Genomic DNA, 20,382 nt, shown 5'->3' on the forward strand with positions numbered 1-20,382 from the left:
GGTCCTTTTACTATTTCTTTGATCTCTTTGGGATACAGATCTAGAAGTGGTATTGCTGGGCCAAAGGGTATGCACAGTTTTATAGCCCTTTGGGCATGGTTCCAAATTGTTCTCCAGAATGGTTGGAGTAGTTCACAACTCCACCAGCAATGAGTTAGTCAGCATTTGTCATTTTTCTTTTGTTTCATGTTAGCCAATCTGATATGTGTGAGGTGGTCTTTCAGAGTTGTTGGTTTTTTTTTGTTTGTTTTTGGTTTTTTTAATTGTACTTTTTAAAAAAATTTTTTTTTGGAGGGGAAGACAGGGCAATTGAGGTTAAATGACTTGCCCAAGATCACACAGCTAGTAAGTGTGTCAAGTGTCTGAGACAGTATTTGAACCCAGGTCCTCCTGACTCCAGGGCCTGTGTTATGTTGTCTTTGATTATTTTAAATAGAATTTCTCTTTCTATCTGGCTGCTGGGTTTTGTTTGTAGTATATAGAAATACTGATCATTTATATGGGTTTATTTCATATCTTGCAACTTTGCTGCAGTTGTTTAATTGTTTCAGCTCGTTTTTAGTGAATTCTCTAGGATTTTCCAAGTATGCCAATCACATCATCTGGAAGGAGCGATAGTTTTGTTTCCTCATTGCCTATTCTAATTACTTTGGTTTTTTCTTTTATTGCTATAGCTAGCAATTCTGGGATAATATTAAATAATAGTGGTGATAACAGACACCCTTGTTCACTCTTGATCTTACTAAGAAAGCTTCAAGTTTATCCCCATTATAGGTAATGCTTATCCTTGGTTTTAAATAGGTATTACTCATCATTTTGAGAAAGGCTCCACTTGTTCCTGTGCTTTCTAATGTTTTCAGTACAAATGGGTGTTGTATTTTGTCAGAGGTTTTTTCTGCATCTGTTGAGATGATCATATAATTCTAGTTGTATTGTTGTTGATATGGTCAGTTGTGCTGATAGTTTTTCTAATATTGCACCAGCCTAGTGTAAATCCTCATATCATGCTCATAGTGCATGATCTCTGTAATATATTGCTGTCATCTCCTTGCTAGTATTTTATTTTAAAACTTTTGCTTTGGAAATTGAGGGGATGACCATCAGTTGGGTTATGGTTGAACAAGTTGTGGTATATAATTATGATGGGATATTATTGTGATTTAAGAAATGACAAGCAGGGTAGTTTCAGAAAGATCTGGGAAGACTTATTCTCATGTGAACTCACACACAGTGAAGTGAGCAGAACCAGGAGAACATTATCCTCAGTAACAGCAGTACTGTAAGGATGATCAGCTGTGAAAGACTTAGCTATTCTGATCAAGACAGTGAACTAAGATAAATCCAGAGGACCCATGATGAAAGACGCTTTCCACTTCCAGGGAGAGAACTGATGAACTTTGAATGCAGAATGAAACATACTTTTTTCATTTTCTTTATCTCTATTTTATTTTGCTTGTGTTTTCTTTTTCAACATGACTGATACAGAAATGTGTTTTGCATGACTTGACATGTATAATACATATCAAATTGTTTGCTCCCTTCAAAAAGGGAGGAAGGGTGGGGAGAGAACTTGGAACTCAAAATTTTTTAAACATGTAATTGGGAAATATTTAGCAAAATAATTTTTTTTTAAATTGAAATTGATGGTGGAGTGGGGGGAGGGTTTATTGTGGGCTTATTTGCATTAAGAAGACTTTTGTTTAGATTACAAGTATATTTGTACATTAGTGAAGTGATTTCATTTTTTTCTACTTTCACTTTTCCTGCCTATTGCGAGTGTTTATAGACATTTAGTCTATTTTTATTTTATAAAATTTTTTTTCAAAGTCAATGCAACAAAGATTAGGAAGAAAGCAAAAAATTGGGAGAAAATCTTTGCAACTAGTGTCTCTGATGAAAGGCCTCATCTCTAAAATATACAAGGAACTGAGCCAAATTTACAGGAATACAAGTCATTCCCCAATTGAGAAATGGTCAAAGGATATGAACAGGCAGTTTTCAGAGGAAGAAATTAAAGATATCTATAGGCATATGAAAAAACGCTCTAAATCACTATTTGATTAGAGAAATACAAATCAAAACAACTCTTAGGTGTACCACATCTCTCCTGTCAGCTTGGCTAACATGACAAAACAGGAAAAGGATAAATTCTGGACAGGATGCGGGAAAATTGGAACAGTTACATTGTTGGTGGAGTTGTGAACTGATCTAGCCATTCTGGACAGCAATTTGGAACTATGCCCAAAGGGCTATAAAAATGTGCACACCCTTTGACCTAGCAATACCACTTCTAGGACTATATCAAAGAGATCACAGAAATAGGAAAGGGACCCATATGTACAAAAATATTTATAGCGGCTCTTTTAGTGGTGGCAAAGAATTGGAAATCAAGGGGATGCCCATCAATTGGGGAATGGCTAAACAAGGTGTGGTATATGAATGTAATGGAATACTATTGTGCTATAAGAAATGGGGAAGATACGGACTTCATAATAACCTGGAAAGACGTAGACGATATAATGCTGAGTGAGCAGAGCAGAACCAGAAAAACATTATACACAACCACAGACATATTGATTCTGTGATGACTAACCTTGATAGACTTGGCTCTCCTCAGCAGTACAAGGTTCAAAGACAGCTCCAAAGGACTCACAATGGAGAGAGCTATCTACACCAGAGAAAAAACTATGGAGTCTGAATGCAGATTGAGGCAAATGATTTGCTCTCTTTTTTTTTTTATTTTGTTTCTTCTCTCTCATGATTTATTCCATTGGTCATAATTCTTCTTTACAACCTGACTATTATGTAAATAAGAATAATGCAAAGGTATTTGTAGAACATATATCGGATTCTATACCGTCTTGGAGGGGAGGGGGAAGGGGAAGGAGGGGAAGAAAATTTGGAACTCAAAAACTTGTGGAACTGAGTGCTATAAACTAAAAATTAAAAATCTAATTAAAATACAAAAAAGGAAAAAATAAAAGGAGCCATATGAAAGTTTTTTTAAATTTCCCTTTGCTATATAGCCATAGAGAAAAGTCTTTAGTAAGTTGCTCCTTCATGATAGTCAAAAGTTACATAAAACTGCAAAGATCTATTTCAAGAGTTGCATTCACTTTTCTGTCTTACAAGTATTTCACTTGGCTTGAACCTGTAAATAAACTCAATAGAAATGAGTTATATTCCAACCAGGAAATGTTGATGGATTTGTGTCTAGGGAGTTACAGTCAAATTGCTGAATTTTCTCTTACGTGATTTCTAGCAAGGTGAGAATTTTTAAGCAATTTGAATGTAACATTCTGGGGATTGGAGTAATGGACAGCATAGTTGTCAGAAGGGAGAAATAACTTCCTCTTATAAGCTGGGTTTTCCATGCCTGTTAGGACAATTTATTATTTTGTCTAAATTATACAGCTTCTTTTTTTACTTTCTTAAAAAACATTCTCCTTCCTAGTTAAGGTCAAACTTGACCTTATTTTGCCTGCAATTACTTTTTTTCATGTAGGAGTGGTGTTCTGCTGCTGAAGAACTGTGGCAGAATTCAGAGTCAGAGAATGATATGAAGATTGAACTTAAAACATCAGAATTCCAGGAACAGGGTGTTCAGGAAACTATCATTGACGCAGCCAAGAACCACAAGGTAAATACCTGGTATTGTGACAGGTTTGCATATGAGCTTGTGGAACACTTTGAATTTTTTTACAAATAAAATTCTTGCTAGATCTTCCCTGTTCTTGCAGTTGACAGACGAGATGTTAATACGGAAAAATGTAGATTTGATTTCACATATAACTTACTGCAGTTGAACTTGATGTTTTATGATTTTAATTGTATAGGTCTTTAAACCATTGCATAAATTAATATAGCTGACAATCTCTTTGAAAGACAACTCAGGCCTGGAATTAGAGAAATCCTCAAAAGATCAGAAGGAAATGCTTCTGTGAAAGAAGAATGGTCTTTCCCCAGCTTCCCCCAGCTTGTGCAACTGTCTCTAGCTTGTAACATTGTTTAGTTTCTCTCATTATGCCTCGGTGGAAGGCACTAACCTTGATATAAAGCACAACTAATTTATATTGTTCAGATATGTCAGAGTCATCTTAAAAGCAGTTGCAAAGTGTTTGTGACTAATGAGGGTTTATAAGGAATATTGCTTAAAGTCAAAGCAACTTGATAACTGGAAAATTTAGGAAGGATAGGTTTCTTATGATTAAACTATTTCTTAAATAAGACCAATTCATGAGGTGAAATCAGTGAAAACAGAATCATAGTCTACCATATATGACAGACTGCTTCAGAAATATAGATTGCTTAAGAACAGAATTAGTTTTAGAGCAAAACAGACGTACAGACTGATCGTGTGGTTTTATAATGGTATGTTATATATGGACTACCGAAGGTTTCATCAGAATCAGAAATCTATAGTGAAACAATTAGGTCCCAATTTTTAAAAAAATAAACAGTCAACAGACATTAAGCACCTACTGTGTGCTGAGCACCGTGCTAAATGCCAGGATACAAAAAAAGAGGTAAGACAGTCCCTGCCTTCAAAGAGCTTACAGTCTAATGGGGGAGACAACAAGCAAACAAGTATGTACAAACTGTATACAGAATAAATAGGAAACAAGAGAAGGAAAGCACTGAAATTAAGAGAGATTGATAAAGGCATCCTATTAAAGATGGGACTTAAAGAAGCTGGTAGGTAGAGATGAAGAGAGCGAGCGTTCCAGGCATGCAAGACAGCCAGAGAAAATGTTCAGAGCCAAGAGGTGGAGTGTCTTGTTGATGGAACAGCCAGGAGGTCTGTGTCACTGAATCCAAGAGGATATGTTGGGGAATAAGGTATAAGAAACCTGGAAAGGTAGGGAGGGGTTTGGTTATGAAGGACTCTGAATGGTAAGCAGAGCATGTTGTATTTGCTCATGGAGGTGATCAGGAATCACTGGAGTTTATTGAGTAGAGCAGTGACATGGTCAGACCTGTACTTTAGGAAAATCACTTTGGTGACTGAATAGAGGATGGACTGGAGTGGGGAGACCCGTCAGCAGGCTATCGTAGCAGTCCAAGTGTGAGCTGATGAGAGCCTGCACAAGAGTGGTGGCAGTGTGAGAGGAGGAGGCAAATTCTAGAGATGCTGCAAAGGCAAAATCGATAGGCCTTGGTAACAGCTTGGATATGGGGGATGAGAGAGAAAGAGGAATTTGGAATGACTCCTAGGCTGTGAGCCTGAGAGCAGTGTTGCCCTTTACAGTAACAGGGAAGGTAGGATTATGTATAGACAAGTCTTGGTATTTGTATGTGTTTAGGATCACGTATTTATAGATAGTGTGGGCAGCTGTATCCATTGCATTAGTAACTCTATGGTTCACTTTCTCAAAGATAGCAGCTATGTGCCTGTATAATTTTAAATAGCTACACACTATGGTGATGTTGCCCTACACAATGTACCATTATTAAGAAGATCACAAAATCCTATCTTAATGCTACAAAGCCCAGCTGTATTCTTTAGCCAGTCAGCTGAGATTGGAACAACTCTACCTGGAACCATTCTACCCAGCTTTACTTCTGGTACCTTTCTTCCTCTCTCCAGTTTGCCCAGCGTCCTAAGCACCCTGGCCAGCTCAGCTCTGCTGAGCTCTACGTGGTACATGAGCCACTCAAAACCAGTCTGTCTCCCTCACAACCATTTCTTGCTTGAGAAGTTATCATCCACTTACAAAACTATTCCTTTGGCACCAAGTTGCTCTCTGCAGAATTATTTGACATAACCTATTTTCGAACAACAAATCTTGGAGTTACTGTTTCTTGGCACTTGTCACATTCTGCTTTGTGCTATGAGTGTTTATGTGCCGGGAAGCTGTGAGCTCCATGAGAACGTAGGTCAAAACTTATCTGAGCTGCCTGTTTCCCTGTGCTTATCCCAGTGCATTACGCACAGCAGGAACTTCTCTAATTAGATGTAAGACTCTTTTGAGAATAGAGACCATGTCTTACCGAACTTTATATTCGCCCACAATACCTGGGGTAGTGCCTTAAACATAGATACTCCATAAATGTTGCTGGAATACACAGCAACTTATTCATGAATGCATTTGAGGGACTAAATTTCATTTTTTTAGATTTCAAATACGTAGGAAACTTTTTCTTTTACTTATGAAACACTTTGTAGCGGTGGGGTACTACGAAGGAAAAAAAATCTTTTTAGGGACAAGTGAACGTTCTTAGATCACTTTTCTTTTACTTTTGGTTTTTCTAATTCCTGTCATTCCCTACCTCACTGTCCTTTGTACACTTTAGAATTAAATCTATGGCTTAATAAAATAGAAGCACTCCATGCCCCTCGAATAAAGGAAATCCTACATTCTAGAATATTGGTTGTAACATGAAGTTAAGTGTATACTGTGCCATGGCCATATGCATTTGGGGGCACTAATTGTTTATTGTAGCACTGGTGACTTATTTAAAATAATTTTATTGATGCATTTTATCTTTATGTAACACTGAGGAGGGAGAGGATTTAAGAGAGGGAAAATTTCCCCCATCTCTAATAAATTCTCCATTGTGACAAAGATTAACGAGCAAAAAATCCAGTATGGTAGGTGATGTTAGCACAAATGATGTGGAACACTATATATACTCTAAGAAGACACAAAAGAAGAAAATCTGGACTTTTTGCTCTTTAAGTACTTAAGAGTCTATGTAATAGAAAGGAAGAATTCTAATTTTATTTTTTAAGATAAATTTTATGTTTCCTGCCGCTAGTTTTTTTAAAAACCTATTATCTACTGTTCTTCACTGCTATAGTAGGAGCAGGAAAAAAAAATCTGTTTAGTTGTATAGTTTATATTTTGCACAGTTTGTGCTTCCATCAATTACATTTCATCTCTGAAAGCAGAGTTTCTTGGAAGTTAATAGAATTCTTAGTTCTGTTCCTTCCAGCTTTGTCATCTTTAGCCATAGATTGTGGTACCTTTTACTTGGTATCTTAGAAGAGCAAAGTCTGATGTGTTGGTGTAGGGTTGATGGAAAGGAGAAAAGGAATAGAGGAACGAATGCTGAACTTGGAGTCGGGAAGACCTGGGTTCTTATTCTGCCTCAGGCACCTACTAGCTGTGTGACCATAGGCAACTTACCCAACTTCTCAGGCTTCATTTTCCTCATCTGTAAAATGAGGGGACTGGTCTAGACAGTTACTTACTCTTTCTAAATCTCCTTTGTTCTATCTGTTCTCTTAAAAACAAGAAGCTTTTGATCATGATAAGTCAGAAATAAGAGTCAATTTAGCAGAATGCGGTTGATTTCTGGTCCATTTTTGGACTGTATCTGATTTAAAATCTAGAAATGAGAGGCTCTGGAGCAGAGATGGAGTTCACCTAATAGGCCTAGTAAAGCTATGTTTATTTTGAAATCTTGCAAATCTAGTTAAAAAGACCTTAAAAAGGAAGAGGGAAAAAAATTCCCTTCAGTAGACCAAGGTGTAATAGATGTCATAGCATAGAATTCAGGAAAAAAGAATGTCAGTGGAGATGGCCCAGAAACTCACAGGAGACAAGGACAAGAAAGCTAGCATGGCCTAAGGTGCCTAGACAAAGGTATACAAAATATGAGTAGCAAGCAGTGTGTTAGAGATCTTAATTGACACTTGTAGGATAGGATCCATGACTGGATTGGGGTCTGGAATGACAGTTTATTCAACATCAAAAAACCTAAGAATAGAGATTTATTTTAAAACAATTCAAGACTCCTTTGACATCACCTTCTAAGTGAAGTTTATACCTAAGCTGTGAAATGTTTTATTGAGAAATGCTATTTCAACAAAATTGGTACCAAATGTGCAGAACCTATTATATACCCTCAAACTTCTAGTGAAATATGAAAAAATAGATTCTTTAGGAAAATATATTTGATTAGAGAGTGGCCAGAAGTGAAAAATTAGTACCTAAGAGTTCATACACAGAAAACTAAGCTTATGTTCCCTACTTGAAACCAGTTTTAATCAAAGGATATGTCCAAAAGAACTTGACTTGTTAACTTTACCAGAAGCATTCACTGTGATCTTGTGAAACACACACCACCTGAAACATGCAAATGCAAGAATTATCAACTTGTTAATCAGTGAAAAATGGACATAATTCTGGCCTAACAAGCTTGACTCCAAAGATAACTTGTTTCAAATAATTTAGCATGATTCACCTCTTATTCTCAGTAACTATGATGAAGTAGGTTTTAGCTAATAAGATAAGCTTTCTACACATGCTCATTTGTGACTTATGTTTACATTTGCACATCCAGTGGAACATTAGCTCCATGATGGCCGGGATTTTATTCAAAAGAAATAGGATAGGAAAAATGGGCCAGGGAAGGTAGGTAGTATTATATATTAGGAAGGAATACTCATATAATGAAATTGGAAATTAGAGGTGGGAAGCATTCTGGAAAACAGTTGAGTGAAGATCAGTGCAAAGAAAATCATACTTTTTATCATCAGAATATACTATAAAACACCTGGGCAGAAAGAGGAACTAGTAGATCACAAGCATGGCAGATTGGCAAGATAGAGTAGTGATAAGAGGCATCCATCTTTCAGACATGTATAAGAGCTCTCTCTTTCTCCCTAAGCAGAGTAACTAGCAATTTTTTTACTTGCCTCAATGATAATTTAATTCTTCATAAGGTGGAGAAACTAACATCGGGAAACTATATTCTGGATCCAATTCTCACTATCAGGGATGAACAGGTTTCTTGGTTTTAAATGTTAGAAACCTTGAGGAAAAGTGGCCACCCCCTACCCCCTCCAAGAACTTGATAAAGGAAAGGATCGCAGGGCATAGTGTGACATGAACTCAGACTGTGAGGGATCATTTCCAAGGGTTCAGAGAGGAAGGACTGGAGGAAGATTCCATAGAATGAAGTTATAGATGGCAAAGAAGCTCAAGGATGAAATTCTGGAGAGGCAAAGGGAAATCATTTTGATGGAAAAAGCAGATTGTCTGTGGGTGCATGGGGACTCGCCATCCAACTTATTTTTAAATGATATGCAAAAGATGGGAACAAGGGCAGGTAACAGGATGAATTCACAAGTGTAGCACAGTACTGTGAGAAGAACAGTGGAAGTCCTAAAGCTCAGGATGATCTGAGGCAGGTGAAAAAAATGTTTAACAAAAAAGGTTTTGGGGTGGGGTTGGTTATTGGGGAAAAAAGAAATACCAAAGAAAGAACAGAACGGCTGCTTGTGGTGGATGGGACATTGGTAACTATTCAGAGGGAAAAGCCAGAGTTGCTCAGTTACTATTTTACTTCTCTCTTCTCTGCCAAGGACAATGACCTTTGGATGGGAAAGGACAGAACAAAAATGGCTAATAGAGAATTGATACCCAAGATAAGTAAGGAGATTATAAAACGGCGCCTAGCTGCCCTTGATGAACTCAAGACACCTAGCCGAAATAAACTACGTGCTCAGGTACTGAAAGGCAGATGCAGTAACTGAACTGCTAATACTGGAAAGACCGTAGAGAAAGTTAGGGACAGTTACTATAGGACTGAAGAAGGGCAAAGTGGTGTTCTGATATGCTAAAAAGGGCATAGGACTAGTTTTTATATGATAGGCCAGTGAACTTGACTTCCCTTCTGAACAAAGTTCTAGAAACCCTTGTTAAAGGATAGCATACATCTAGGAAAGGAACCAGTGAGCGCCAAGAGCCATCAGCACGGCTTTGTCAAGAATGGGCTGTGCCATATTACCATTTTTTACTATGTTGAAAAACTGGCAGATGAGAGAAATGCTGTAGCTACAGCGTACCCAGGTTTTAGCAGAGTGTTTGGTGCACTGTCTCATATTATTGCCATGAAAAATGGTGGGATGGAGGTTAGATCAATTTGAAACTGGTTGATCGGTCTGTCAAAAACAGTTTTCTTGGAAGGTACTATCCAGCGGAATGGTGCTGTACTATTTTATCAGTGTCTTGAGATAAAGGCATCCAGTGGCACATTTGTAGATGAAACTGCTGGAGCTGAGAACACAGCTAAAACTGGTTGATGACATCAAGATCCAAAAAGATCTTGACAGGCCACAATATTGAGCTAAATTTAATAAGGAGGCATTTAATAGGGTTAAATGTAAAAAGTGTTACATAGGTTCAGAAAATCAGTTTTGCAGGATTAAAGAAGGGGAGCATGGCTAGACAGTTTGTGTTTTAACAGCGAAAAGCTCAGTATGGGTGTAATGTAGAAGCCAAATAAAGCAGATGCTATCCTGGGCTGCATCAAGAGAGGCATGGCTTTCTAGAATAAGCAGGTGATAGTCCCTTTGTATCTACCCTTGTTAAACTGCATGTCAAGGTTTATGTTCGTTTCTCGGTGCCAGAGTTTAGGAAGGATGTTGATAAGCTCTAGAACATCTAGAGAAGGGCAGCCAAGATGATGAAGAACCTTGAGTCCATGCCATGTGAGAATTAGTTGATTATCTATGTGACCTCGTCTGAAATGAGAGTGTTGGACTAGATGGCTTCTGTAATTTTGTCCAACTCTAAATCTATGATCCTCTGTTTAGCTTGGAGAAGAGAAGACTCGGGGGAGATGGTAGCTCTCTTCAAGTATTGGAAGAGCCACCACGTGGGAAAAGAGACTAGACTTGTTCTGTTTGGCCCTATGGGGTACAACTAGGAGCAAAAATTGCAAGTGCCCAGAGACAAATTTAGGCTTGATGTTAGGAAAAGCTTGTTAACAATTAGAGCCATCCATACATGGAATGGGGTGCCTTCGAGAAGGGGGGTTTCCTCTTCATTGGCAGTCTTCAGAGGCCAAATGACCACTTGCCAGTTGTGTTGTAGGTATTCTTTTTACATTTTGCATCGGACTAGATGGCTGCTGTGGTCCCTTTGAACTCTAAAAATCTGTCATTTTTTTATTGTTTTTGTATCCCCAGTGCCCAATACACAGTAGGTACTCAGTAAAATATTAATTGAATGTATCGAATTGAAATATCAGGCATAGATTCAGGAATGACAGATAAAGCTTTCCTGTTGCAAGAGAGTCATGTGAATCTAAATTAAATATGTTGGACCAAAACAAATGAAAACTTAAAAGTTGTCTGTGCTTTTTTAGGGTTTGGAAGGACAGTGGTAGTAAGTGACAGTTGCTGGATGATTCAGAGTATTTTGTTGATTGATAAGGTTATAGTAGTATTTAAGCTAGTTATTTTTGTAAAGAGGAAAAAGAACCCCACTGTTTGCATATATAGGCAGTATTGATTTGATGGCAGGGCAAAAATGGAGGGATCTGATTCCTGTGCTACAAAGTGTTCTTAGAAATGCCCAGTGTTGTCTGTGATTGTTGAAAGGAATGGAAAGGTGGAGGGGATGTAATTCTGCTGATATGGTGCTAATTTTAATTTTTTTCCCTCTCCCCCCATTCTTTCTAATATAATTACAGCAACTAACCTTAGAAGATTCATCAGATTCTTCCACGCTTTCCAAATCATTGGAAGAGTTCTACATCTCTCTGATCTATTCTCAGCAGTCAGCAGAATTAAACCATTTTGAGCCTGGTCGTGTTCAAACTCTACCAAAGCAAATCCAGCTTTCTACAGCAGCACTTACCTGTAATTTACTTCCCACAGTGGTTGATTCCCAGGAGAAGCACAGTGGTTTAAGTACGTTTAAGTACTCCCTTATCTGCAAATGAGTGACAAATGTAATGTTGTATTCTTGATCCTATACTTGTTAGGAATCCTAGTTCTCTTTTCATAGATTCATAGAATCTTAGTATTAGAAGGAATATTAATAATAATCTAGCCCAGCCACTCACCCAATGCAGAAATCCCTTAGAGATTATCTTCTGATTTCTGTTTGTCCTGTTCCATTGATAGGGGATTCATTACTTTGCAAAGTCAATGAGTCATATTGTAATCTGCTTCAGTAGTTAGGTTTTGCATAATTAAAGAACTTTCTGTCCCATTTTTACTTATTGGTTTTGGTATCTGGGGAGACTGCAGCTTTTTCCATGTAATTGTCTTAAAATTTTTGAAGGACCCCTTACTTTCACTCTTCCAGAAAAAGTCTTCAGGCTAACTATACTTGGTTTCTTCTGCCATTCCTTGTATAAAATGCTTTCGAAATAAGCATCATTCAGGTTGCTGTCCTCTCAATGAGTCTTTAATTTGTCAATGGTTCTCTTAAAATGTACCTAAAAAAAATAAAAATGTACTTAACACTGGACACAGTATAGTCACATATAGTCTGATTATAATTAGTAAAAATACATACTAGAACTTTGTAGGGTCCAAATAAATCTATATTCACATTTCTATTAATGTAGACTAAAATTGTGTGAAATTTTTCAGTAGGAAAATCACCTTGTTGCCTCACCTTAATATTGCAGAGTTTTCATATAAACTGAAATTTTCAGGTCTTCCTTAACTATAATTACACAATTGATTTTTTTTAACCTAAAGGCAGGATTTTATCTATATCTTTATCATATTTCATCATCTTTGTTTCAGCACATTCCAATCTGTCATTATTTCTTAATTTTGATCCTGTCTTCTAACATTTCTCTCAGTTTGTGTAATCTGCACATATGAGTATCATATCTTTTTATGCATCTATCCAAGTTGTTAAAAACATCAAAGAGGAAGACTTAAAATAAGGCCCTGGAGCAAATCACAATATATCTCCCTCCAGTTTAACATCTGTCCATTTATCAGCTCTCCCTGGGTAAAGTTTAACCAGCTACAGAACTACCTAATTCTATCATTTACATCTTATGTCAGGAGATACTTCTGTAAAATTCATTGAGAAGACCAAGATAACCTTGTACCTGTGGCATTCCTTTGATGTCATCAAGCTTAGTAATTATCTTAGTGTTTTAAAAGATTGGTAATTTTATTGGTATGGTCACTAACTCAGATGATATTCTTCATGAATTGTTGTGGTCAAAAGAAACTCATAGTGATTAGTTTTTCTGAATTTAGCTAGATTGATTCTCAGAAAATAGGTACATAATCTGTCTTCAGGCTCATACTAAAATTCTTTATAGATTATTAGCACCTGCCACAGATCTTGCATTTTTATGATATGGCATTTGAGAATGGAGGATCTCCTCTCTGTTACAGTAACACATCAGAATAGGACTTTAGTGGAGGACCTGCCTAGTAAACCTAAAAGAAACAGAAATCTGTTAACTTGGCATGACTTGTTTTATATTTTTGACAAGAACTGTGATTCATTGTTATATAAACTCCTGATGATGGAAATCCCTTTACCAATGCAGATCAACATCTACTGTCATGGAATCACCTAAGGCAAGGAGAAGTTAAGTGGCTGGCCCAAGATCACTCAGCCAGTATATATTAAAAGTAGTACTTGAACCTGGGCCTTGTTGGACTCTTAAGGGCAGTTCTCTATCCACTCTGCTGTGTATGATACGCTAACCTCCCTTCCTATTAATCATTGCCTTCTTTCCCTAAGTATTCACAAATCATAATCCACTATAGCATTTTTGCCAGGTTATCAGCATCAAGTTTACTAACCTGTAGTTTGGCGAATTCATTATTTTTTTCCCTTTGAATATCAGGGTATTTGCCCCATTCTTAGTCTGGTCCTCTCCCTGTTCTCCATCATTTCTCAGCAGTCATTAACGGTGGTTCTTTAATGACATTTGTAAGCTATTTCAGTGTTCTGGAAAGTAATTTGTCCTGGCCAGTAGGTCTAAAGTACTCTCAATACTATTTTTTTCCCTATTTTGGGATGTATCTGAATTTTTATCTGAATTTAAGATTTTTGCTTACTTTTCCATCATGAAACACAGGGTAGTTGAGTAATTTCTATGCTTTCTTGGGGTCGTTTGTTAACATATTTTGTTGTCCTCAGAATTATTTGATCCTAGATTTTAGACACACTTGTGCCACTCTCTTGTATTCATCTTGGTCTTTATTCCTCTCTTTCCATCTTGAAAATTTTAGTTTTAAATATGAATGCATCAAAGAGTTCCTGTGCAATCACACTAGCTTCTTATATACTAGTTACTGTTCTCTTCCTTGTTGTTCCTTACGCTAGGCACGATATAAAAATGAAAAATGAGGGCTCCTGCCTTGTAGGAACTTAGATTCTGTTGAGGGGAGGGAATGTACTGCATATACACAAGAGCAAAAGAGATACCCAGACAAAGAGCCCTAGGAATAGTTGAGCAAGAGAACACTTTTAGCTGTAGGAAGATAATCATTGGTACCTTGAAGGAAGGGAAGGATTCTGAAAAGCAGATGAGAGCATCCATTCCAAGCCCAGGAAGTTGCACAAATGCTTAGAGGTAAGGAGTGGCATGTTGAGTTTGGGGAGTGACCAGTGGTCTAATTTGGCCCAGACATAGAGTTCATGAAAGGAAGCAATGCAAAATAGGGCTGGAAAGTAGGTTGGAACTATTATAGATGGACATAATTGCCAGGTTGAGGAATTTGTATTTTGTCTTAAAGGCATTAGAGAACCACTACAAGTTTTCAAGCAGGAAAATAACTTAGTCATACCTGTACATGAAAAAAATTTTGGTAGCTGCATGAAGTATGAACTGGGAGTAGAAGAAAGTGGAATCATGGAGACAAGTTAGAGTATTTTAAATGTTCAGGCAAGAGGTCCTGAACTGTTAGTAGAATTTCTAGAAAACACAATCCTTACAGTTTCATGAGTTCCTGAAGCAGTGCAATTGGAGAGAAGGAGGGTTAACGTAAGATACATGATAGAGGTAGAATTGATGACTGGGCCAATATATTGGACATGGAGGTTGAGGAAAAAGCAAGAATCATGGATGACTCTGAGGTTTTAATTAAGCCTAGGTGACTGGGAGGTTAGTGATGCCATTAAAAGAAATTGGGGAAAATTGGGGAGAGAGCAGGTTTGAGGACGGAGATGATGATAGATTCAGTTTTATATGTGCTGTGTAGAAATGTATAGTAGGCAGTTGGAGATGTAGGCCTAGAATTGTGGGAATGATTGAATGGGTTGAAAAATTGGGAATCATCTTCATGAAAGTAAAAATTGAATACACAGGAACAAATAAGATGACTAGGTGAGAGAATTAGAGAAGAGGGATGAAGGCAGTGCCTTGAGAGATAGCCACATTTAGGAGATGAAGGAAGATGATCAAGCAGCGAAGGTGTAGTCAGGATAATCAGGTAAGAACGTCAGTTTCCAGAAGGGGGAGTTGTCAGTAGCCCTGAATGCCTCAAACAGGTATGTAGGTAGAGGAGGACTGGAAAGGATCGTATGTACTCATTAAGAAGTCACTCATGACGTTTGAGAGAAGAATTTCATTAGGATTAGAAAGTCAGAAGACCGATTTCATACAATTGAAGAATGAACGCATCGTGAGAAAATGGAGGAAGTGAACAAAAACTATTTTTTCTAATTTAATAATATTGGTTACTATTTAAAATTTGCAAAACACTTTATATGCATTTTCTCATTTGATCTTCCCAGGAACCAAGTGAAGCAGGCACTTAAAGGTATTATCCCCATTTTATAGTTGGGGAAATTGAGCTTTAGAGAGGTTAAGTGACTTAACACATGATTAAATAGCTCTTGAGAGTCAGAGACAGAATTTGTGCCCAGTTCTCTCCTTACTGCAAGGCCATTGTATTCATTACACCATGTTGCCTCTTCTCAAATTTTAACTACAAAAGAGAGGAAAGACATAGTATCCTAAGGGGAGAGCAGGGCTAAACTAAGGGAGCTTAAGGTGGTGAGATCTGGTGATATTTTTAGGCAATGGGGAAAGAATCTATACAGGGAGAGACTGAAGGTAAAGGCAAGGGGGATGATGATTATAATGCGCTAGTATCTGAAATCGATAAAGGACACAAGTAGAAGGGTTAGCTTTGTCAAGGAGGACTACCTCTGAGAACAGAAAAAAGATACGAGTTTTTGAGGAGCAGAGGAAAAGAACAGAGGGATCTCAGTGTGAACTGATAGGGCGGGCAGGGAAGAAGATGGGAGTTGAAAAGAAAATTTGGAAAGTGAAATAAAGATTCCATCAGAGATAGATGAAAGACTGCCATGAAGCAGTGAGAGTCCACTTGGGGGTTAGAGAACATAAATTTGTATAGTGTATAGTCCATATACAGTTTCTATAATTCAACAGTGTTCAGTAGCTTAGCAAACAACAAAAAAGGAAGATGATAGACATGATCCAGAAAGATAAAGGATTCAAGTATGGAGGATAGCCCTTTGTTGAGCTGATGGACTCTGTAGGATCAGAACTAGGAAGGGGAGAAAGAAGCAAGTGAGTCTAAGATAGAAAAACTGAGAACTTAAATAAGTCTAGAATAAGAGGTATGATATTTTAGCTGTATTCTACCCTGGTCATAACAAGTCTTGAATACTTATGATCAGTTCTAGCTATCACATTTGGTGAGAGGCCATACAAAGATCACATAAAATAATGGGATATTTAGCTTGTGGAAGAGATTTTGGGGAGTTGTAGTAGCTGTCTTCAAGTATTTAAAGGATTATTACATGGAAAAGGGATTAGCTTTGTTCTCCTTGTTCCCAGAGAGCAGAACTAGGTTTGATGAAAGGAAAAATTTCCTAAGAGAACTATCCAAAAAAATGAAATGGGATGCCTTGGGAGGCTGTAGATTCCCTTTCACTTCAACTCTTCAAGCAAAGGTTATATGATTACTTGTTAGAGATATTGTAGACAGGATTCCTGTTTACATACTGGTTAGACTACATGGCCTTTGAAGGGGTGCCTTCCACCTCTGATACTGTAAAGGCAACAGACAAGGAGAACAGGTAGGGGTGGAGGGACCAGAACTTGTCTAGTGAGAATAAAAAGCAAGTTTAAGAAGACAGAAGCAGAGAAGGAAAGGGAAATCAGGACAGGCATTGTAACCAGAGATGGGAATTTCAGAGTTTGGGGTGACTGAAGTCATGGACGTTGAGGTGGATGATCTAGGATGCCAATTTATTGTATAGTGTGAATATTGCAAGTTTACTAAAACACAAGGAAAAGGGTTGGGTTTGAGAGCAAAGACAAACCCAGCTAGCTGCAGAACTCACTGAGAAAGAAAAGGAAAATGATCAGGAGGTTGGTAAATGATGACAGCAAGGATTTAGATGGGATGTTATTACTGTGTGGGATGGATTTTACGAATCCAAAAATTAACAACAGAGGCATCTCAAGGTGAAAGTAGAAAGGAAAATTTATTACGATCCTGCAGGAAAGGGCAACCCGGACATCGAGAGGACTGGGGGTCCTCTCAGTGTCAGAGCGCACTGGACACAGAAAATTGGGGTGTTTATATAGGTCCCTAACCGCAATTCCCCCTCCCAACCTCCTTCCTCTCAGCTTGCAGACGTAAGCTTTGAGGGTACAATCTAGACGCGATAAATCTACCCAGGGACAATGGCAAGAAACAAACAGTATGGTTATTTTTACAAGCAGGAGACAGTCATAAACTTCCCACCATCCTTGTTTCATTCTACTATCAATCTCAAGGTAGTAAATCTGTCTTAAATGACAATGACGATTAAACAAACAGTTCGGTTATCGGTGACAGGCAGGAATTAGTTGTTAGTTACCTAATCTTGCACATCTATATTGCACCTGGCTTTTCGGCTTTCCATCCATTCTTCCCCAAACAGAGGTTCTCTTATCTTGGGGTCAATGTACAGGGGGTGAGTATCCTGTGTCTTATCCTTATCCTCAGAGAATTTTATGGTTGCTGACTTATTCACCTCAACCCTTCTTTCTTTCAGGCCTCTCGCCATTAGGTAAATACACAGGACCTGCTCTTAACCTCGGGGGCCTACGGTCACTAGCTAAGCTTGTGGAGGGGAAAATATCTAAGTAGAGAAATGGGACTCACTATCCTACTTATTTCTATTTATTTAATTTGTTCCCTTTTATGAGAGGTCTTCACTCGGCCCACACATTACCAGATAGTCTGAACTTCAAAGGTAGTAAGAGAGGTTGCTGAATGATGGTGGCAGTGGGGTACCCTATTTGCCCTTAGAGACTAGTCAAAAGATCATCCTTATCTTTCAGCTGAATTTTTAAAAAAATCTTTCTCTTAAGTCTAGAGTAGTTGAACATTTTCTTCCTTCACCATTACTCACTACAAAAGGGCAGGGTAGCTTTTTTTCACAAAGATTTCTATCACTTCCATATCACTAAACAAATCTTCCTATTTGGCCAGAATTTTATGCAGGGTATTGCTCACCTTTGCTGAAAACCAATTTATTGATCCCTTGGCAACCAGAATCTAGCACAGTGACTGTACATAATAGACACTTGGTAAATGTTGAGTTGAACCAAAGATTTGGCTGTTTTAATTTTACCTTTGGACAGCCTGGAATTAGAATAAGAATATATTTTTTGAAGGGATCCATTTGAATGCTTATTTTGTTTATGGTAGAAAAAAGAAAAGTTGAAGGACTTTTCTGAAATCCTACTTCAACAATCCAACTGGTCTGTAATTTCATTGATGTGGGTAAAATCCCCTCTCCCTCTTTTCATCCATTCCATAAATCCTCCTGGGTGGTCTGCCCAGTGTTCGACATAAATCCATTTTATTTTTATGCCCTTTTCAGGTTTATTTTTCCTGCTGCTTTGACAGTTTCATTTATGGAGATTGTCTTTTTTTCTCTTCCCTTTCTTCTGCTCACTATTCTGACATAAATTGCCTTTGTCTTAATGCAACCTTTCCTGAACCATCTTCTTCCTTCTACCTTAAAATTATTTTGATGTATTTCTACCTCACACATTATGTGCCTTATCATTAATAATTATCAACAAAAAAAGGAGGAGTCAATGCAGTACAACCTAACAGAAAGTGACCTAGTGTGGATAGAAAAGGGAGGCGGTAGGTGGTGGAGATAGCTATGTGCTTATTTTCCTTCTGAAATATGTTCTTATGCTTTATTTTCTTCTTAGAGGATGCTACTCCAGGAAATATGAAGAATGAAGATTCTTCCAGCAACCATGCCCTTACAATGTTCAAAGATACCACCTGTGCCCAGCAAGGATCCATGGAACAGATCTCTTTTATACTCTCTCCTGAGCACAGTGTGTCCCAGAAACTCTTCATTCCTCGAAGCACAGCAACAGCAGCATTGGGAGCTGCAGCCCGTCTGGCCATGTCTAGTAGTCTTCTGCATTGGTATCCCAGATTAAGAAGAATGGAAGCATGAGGAGAGGGGAAAGGAGGAAAAATAAACTAGGTGGGATAGATAGATTAAGCCTTAGCATTCTCTACATCCAAAATGAAGACATACCAAGGCAGAATAACTTGTGGTAGTTGATGTGCCCTGCCTTTTCCTTACTGTGTGACTGTACATTGTTTCTCTTATGCAAACAGTCCACTTTGACTTGGAAAATAGACAGTTGATGTTACATTTTTTTTGGTACAGATAGTTCTTATGCTATATGGTTATGTTGATCTTTCTTTTTAACAGTGATTTAAACTGATGGTTGTTGAGTGGAAGCCCTATGAAGAATTTTTCCTTTTGCATATCTGTTAAGAAATGAGTAAAGTTTTGTGATCCATTTTTAGGAAGAAGAAAACCTCTTCCTCCCATATTGAAAAATAGAAAGTCTATATTTTTTTCCCATTGTAGAATTTGAATTTTTTTTAAAGTGAAAAGAAGTGATAATTCAAGGCTCCTTCCCTTATCTTCATTGGTTCTGCCACTGTATTACATTTTCTGTCCTCAGTAATAAAACCTGTATTCTATGGAGGCTTTATTTTTGGCTTAGTTTACCTCACTTTGATTTTTAAATTGAAGCCATGTATTTTGTAGTATAGGGAAATCTCCTGAAGAACTGCATAAGACTCTAAAACTTTAGCTGTCTTCTATAGATATAGCCAGAAATATGTAAAGAGAAACCTAGTGAGAGTTTCTAAGTGGTGCAGCTCTAGCGTTTATAAAACAACATGTCCGCTAGTAAGCCAGCCAGATTCCGTGACTTGCTTTTTGACATTCCAGTTAGTTCCTGGAAAAATAGTATTTATTGAACCTGGCTTTTGAACTAAGTAAGCAATGCTAGTTGACTATTCATGGTAAAATATCTTATTTTCTCCCAAATTGACATCTGCTTGCAGTTTTTGAGAGGATTCTTTTTTTCTCCACATACTCTTCCCCTCTCATAGGCCGCAGTAGGCAGCAGAAGCTATTCGAGAGGTGCAAGAGCATTTGAAGCAGCTCGAATTACCTTGTTAGTTGCAAGGAAGAAGCACTATTTACACCTGTTGGATGGCTGTTACTATGACTTCAAAAGAGATTTTTAAGCCACAGGTCGATTAGGTTCAACTCTGACCATAGCTTGGAGTAAACCCTTTCCATCTGTTTTATCACTAAATATCTATCAGTGGAAGGAACTACTTACGTAAATATG

The 20,382-nt window shown here is 37.7% G+C and overlaps 1 protein-coding gene across 1 annotated transcript in view; it reads left to right on the forward strand.

The window, feature by feature from the left end:
• TDRD5 (tudor domain containing 5) overlaps window positions 1-19,365 on the forward strand; it is a 56,214-nt gene extending 36,849 nt beyond the window's left edge. Inside the window, exons 16-19 of the mRNA XM_036755935.1 lie at window positions 3,506-3,640; window positions 9,314-9,457; window positions 11,428-11,647; window positions 18,922-19,365. Of these exons, the coding sequence (XP_036611830.1) occupies window positions 3,506-3,640; window positions 9,314-9,457; window positions 11,428-11,647; window positions 18,922-19,178 (756 nt within the window). The 3' untranslated portion in view covers window positions 19,179-19,365. The remainder of the gene's footprint in view (window positions 1-3,505; window positions 3,641-9,313; window positions 9,458-11,427; window positions 11,648-18,921) is intronic.
• Window positions 19,366-20,382: the final 1,017 nt, after the last annotated feature.

This window comes from Trichosurus vulpecula, chromosome 4 (assembly GCF_011100635.1).
Source record: "Trichosurus vulpecula isolate mTriVul1 chromosome 4, mTriVul1.pri, whole genome shotgun sequence".
NCBI classification, from domain to species: domain Eukaryota; kingdom Metazoa; phylum Chordata; class Mammalia; order Diprotodontia; family Phalangeridae; genus Trichosurus; species Trichosurus vulpecula.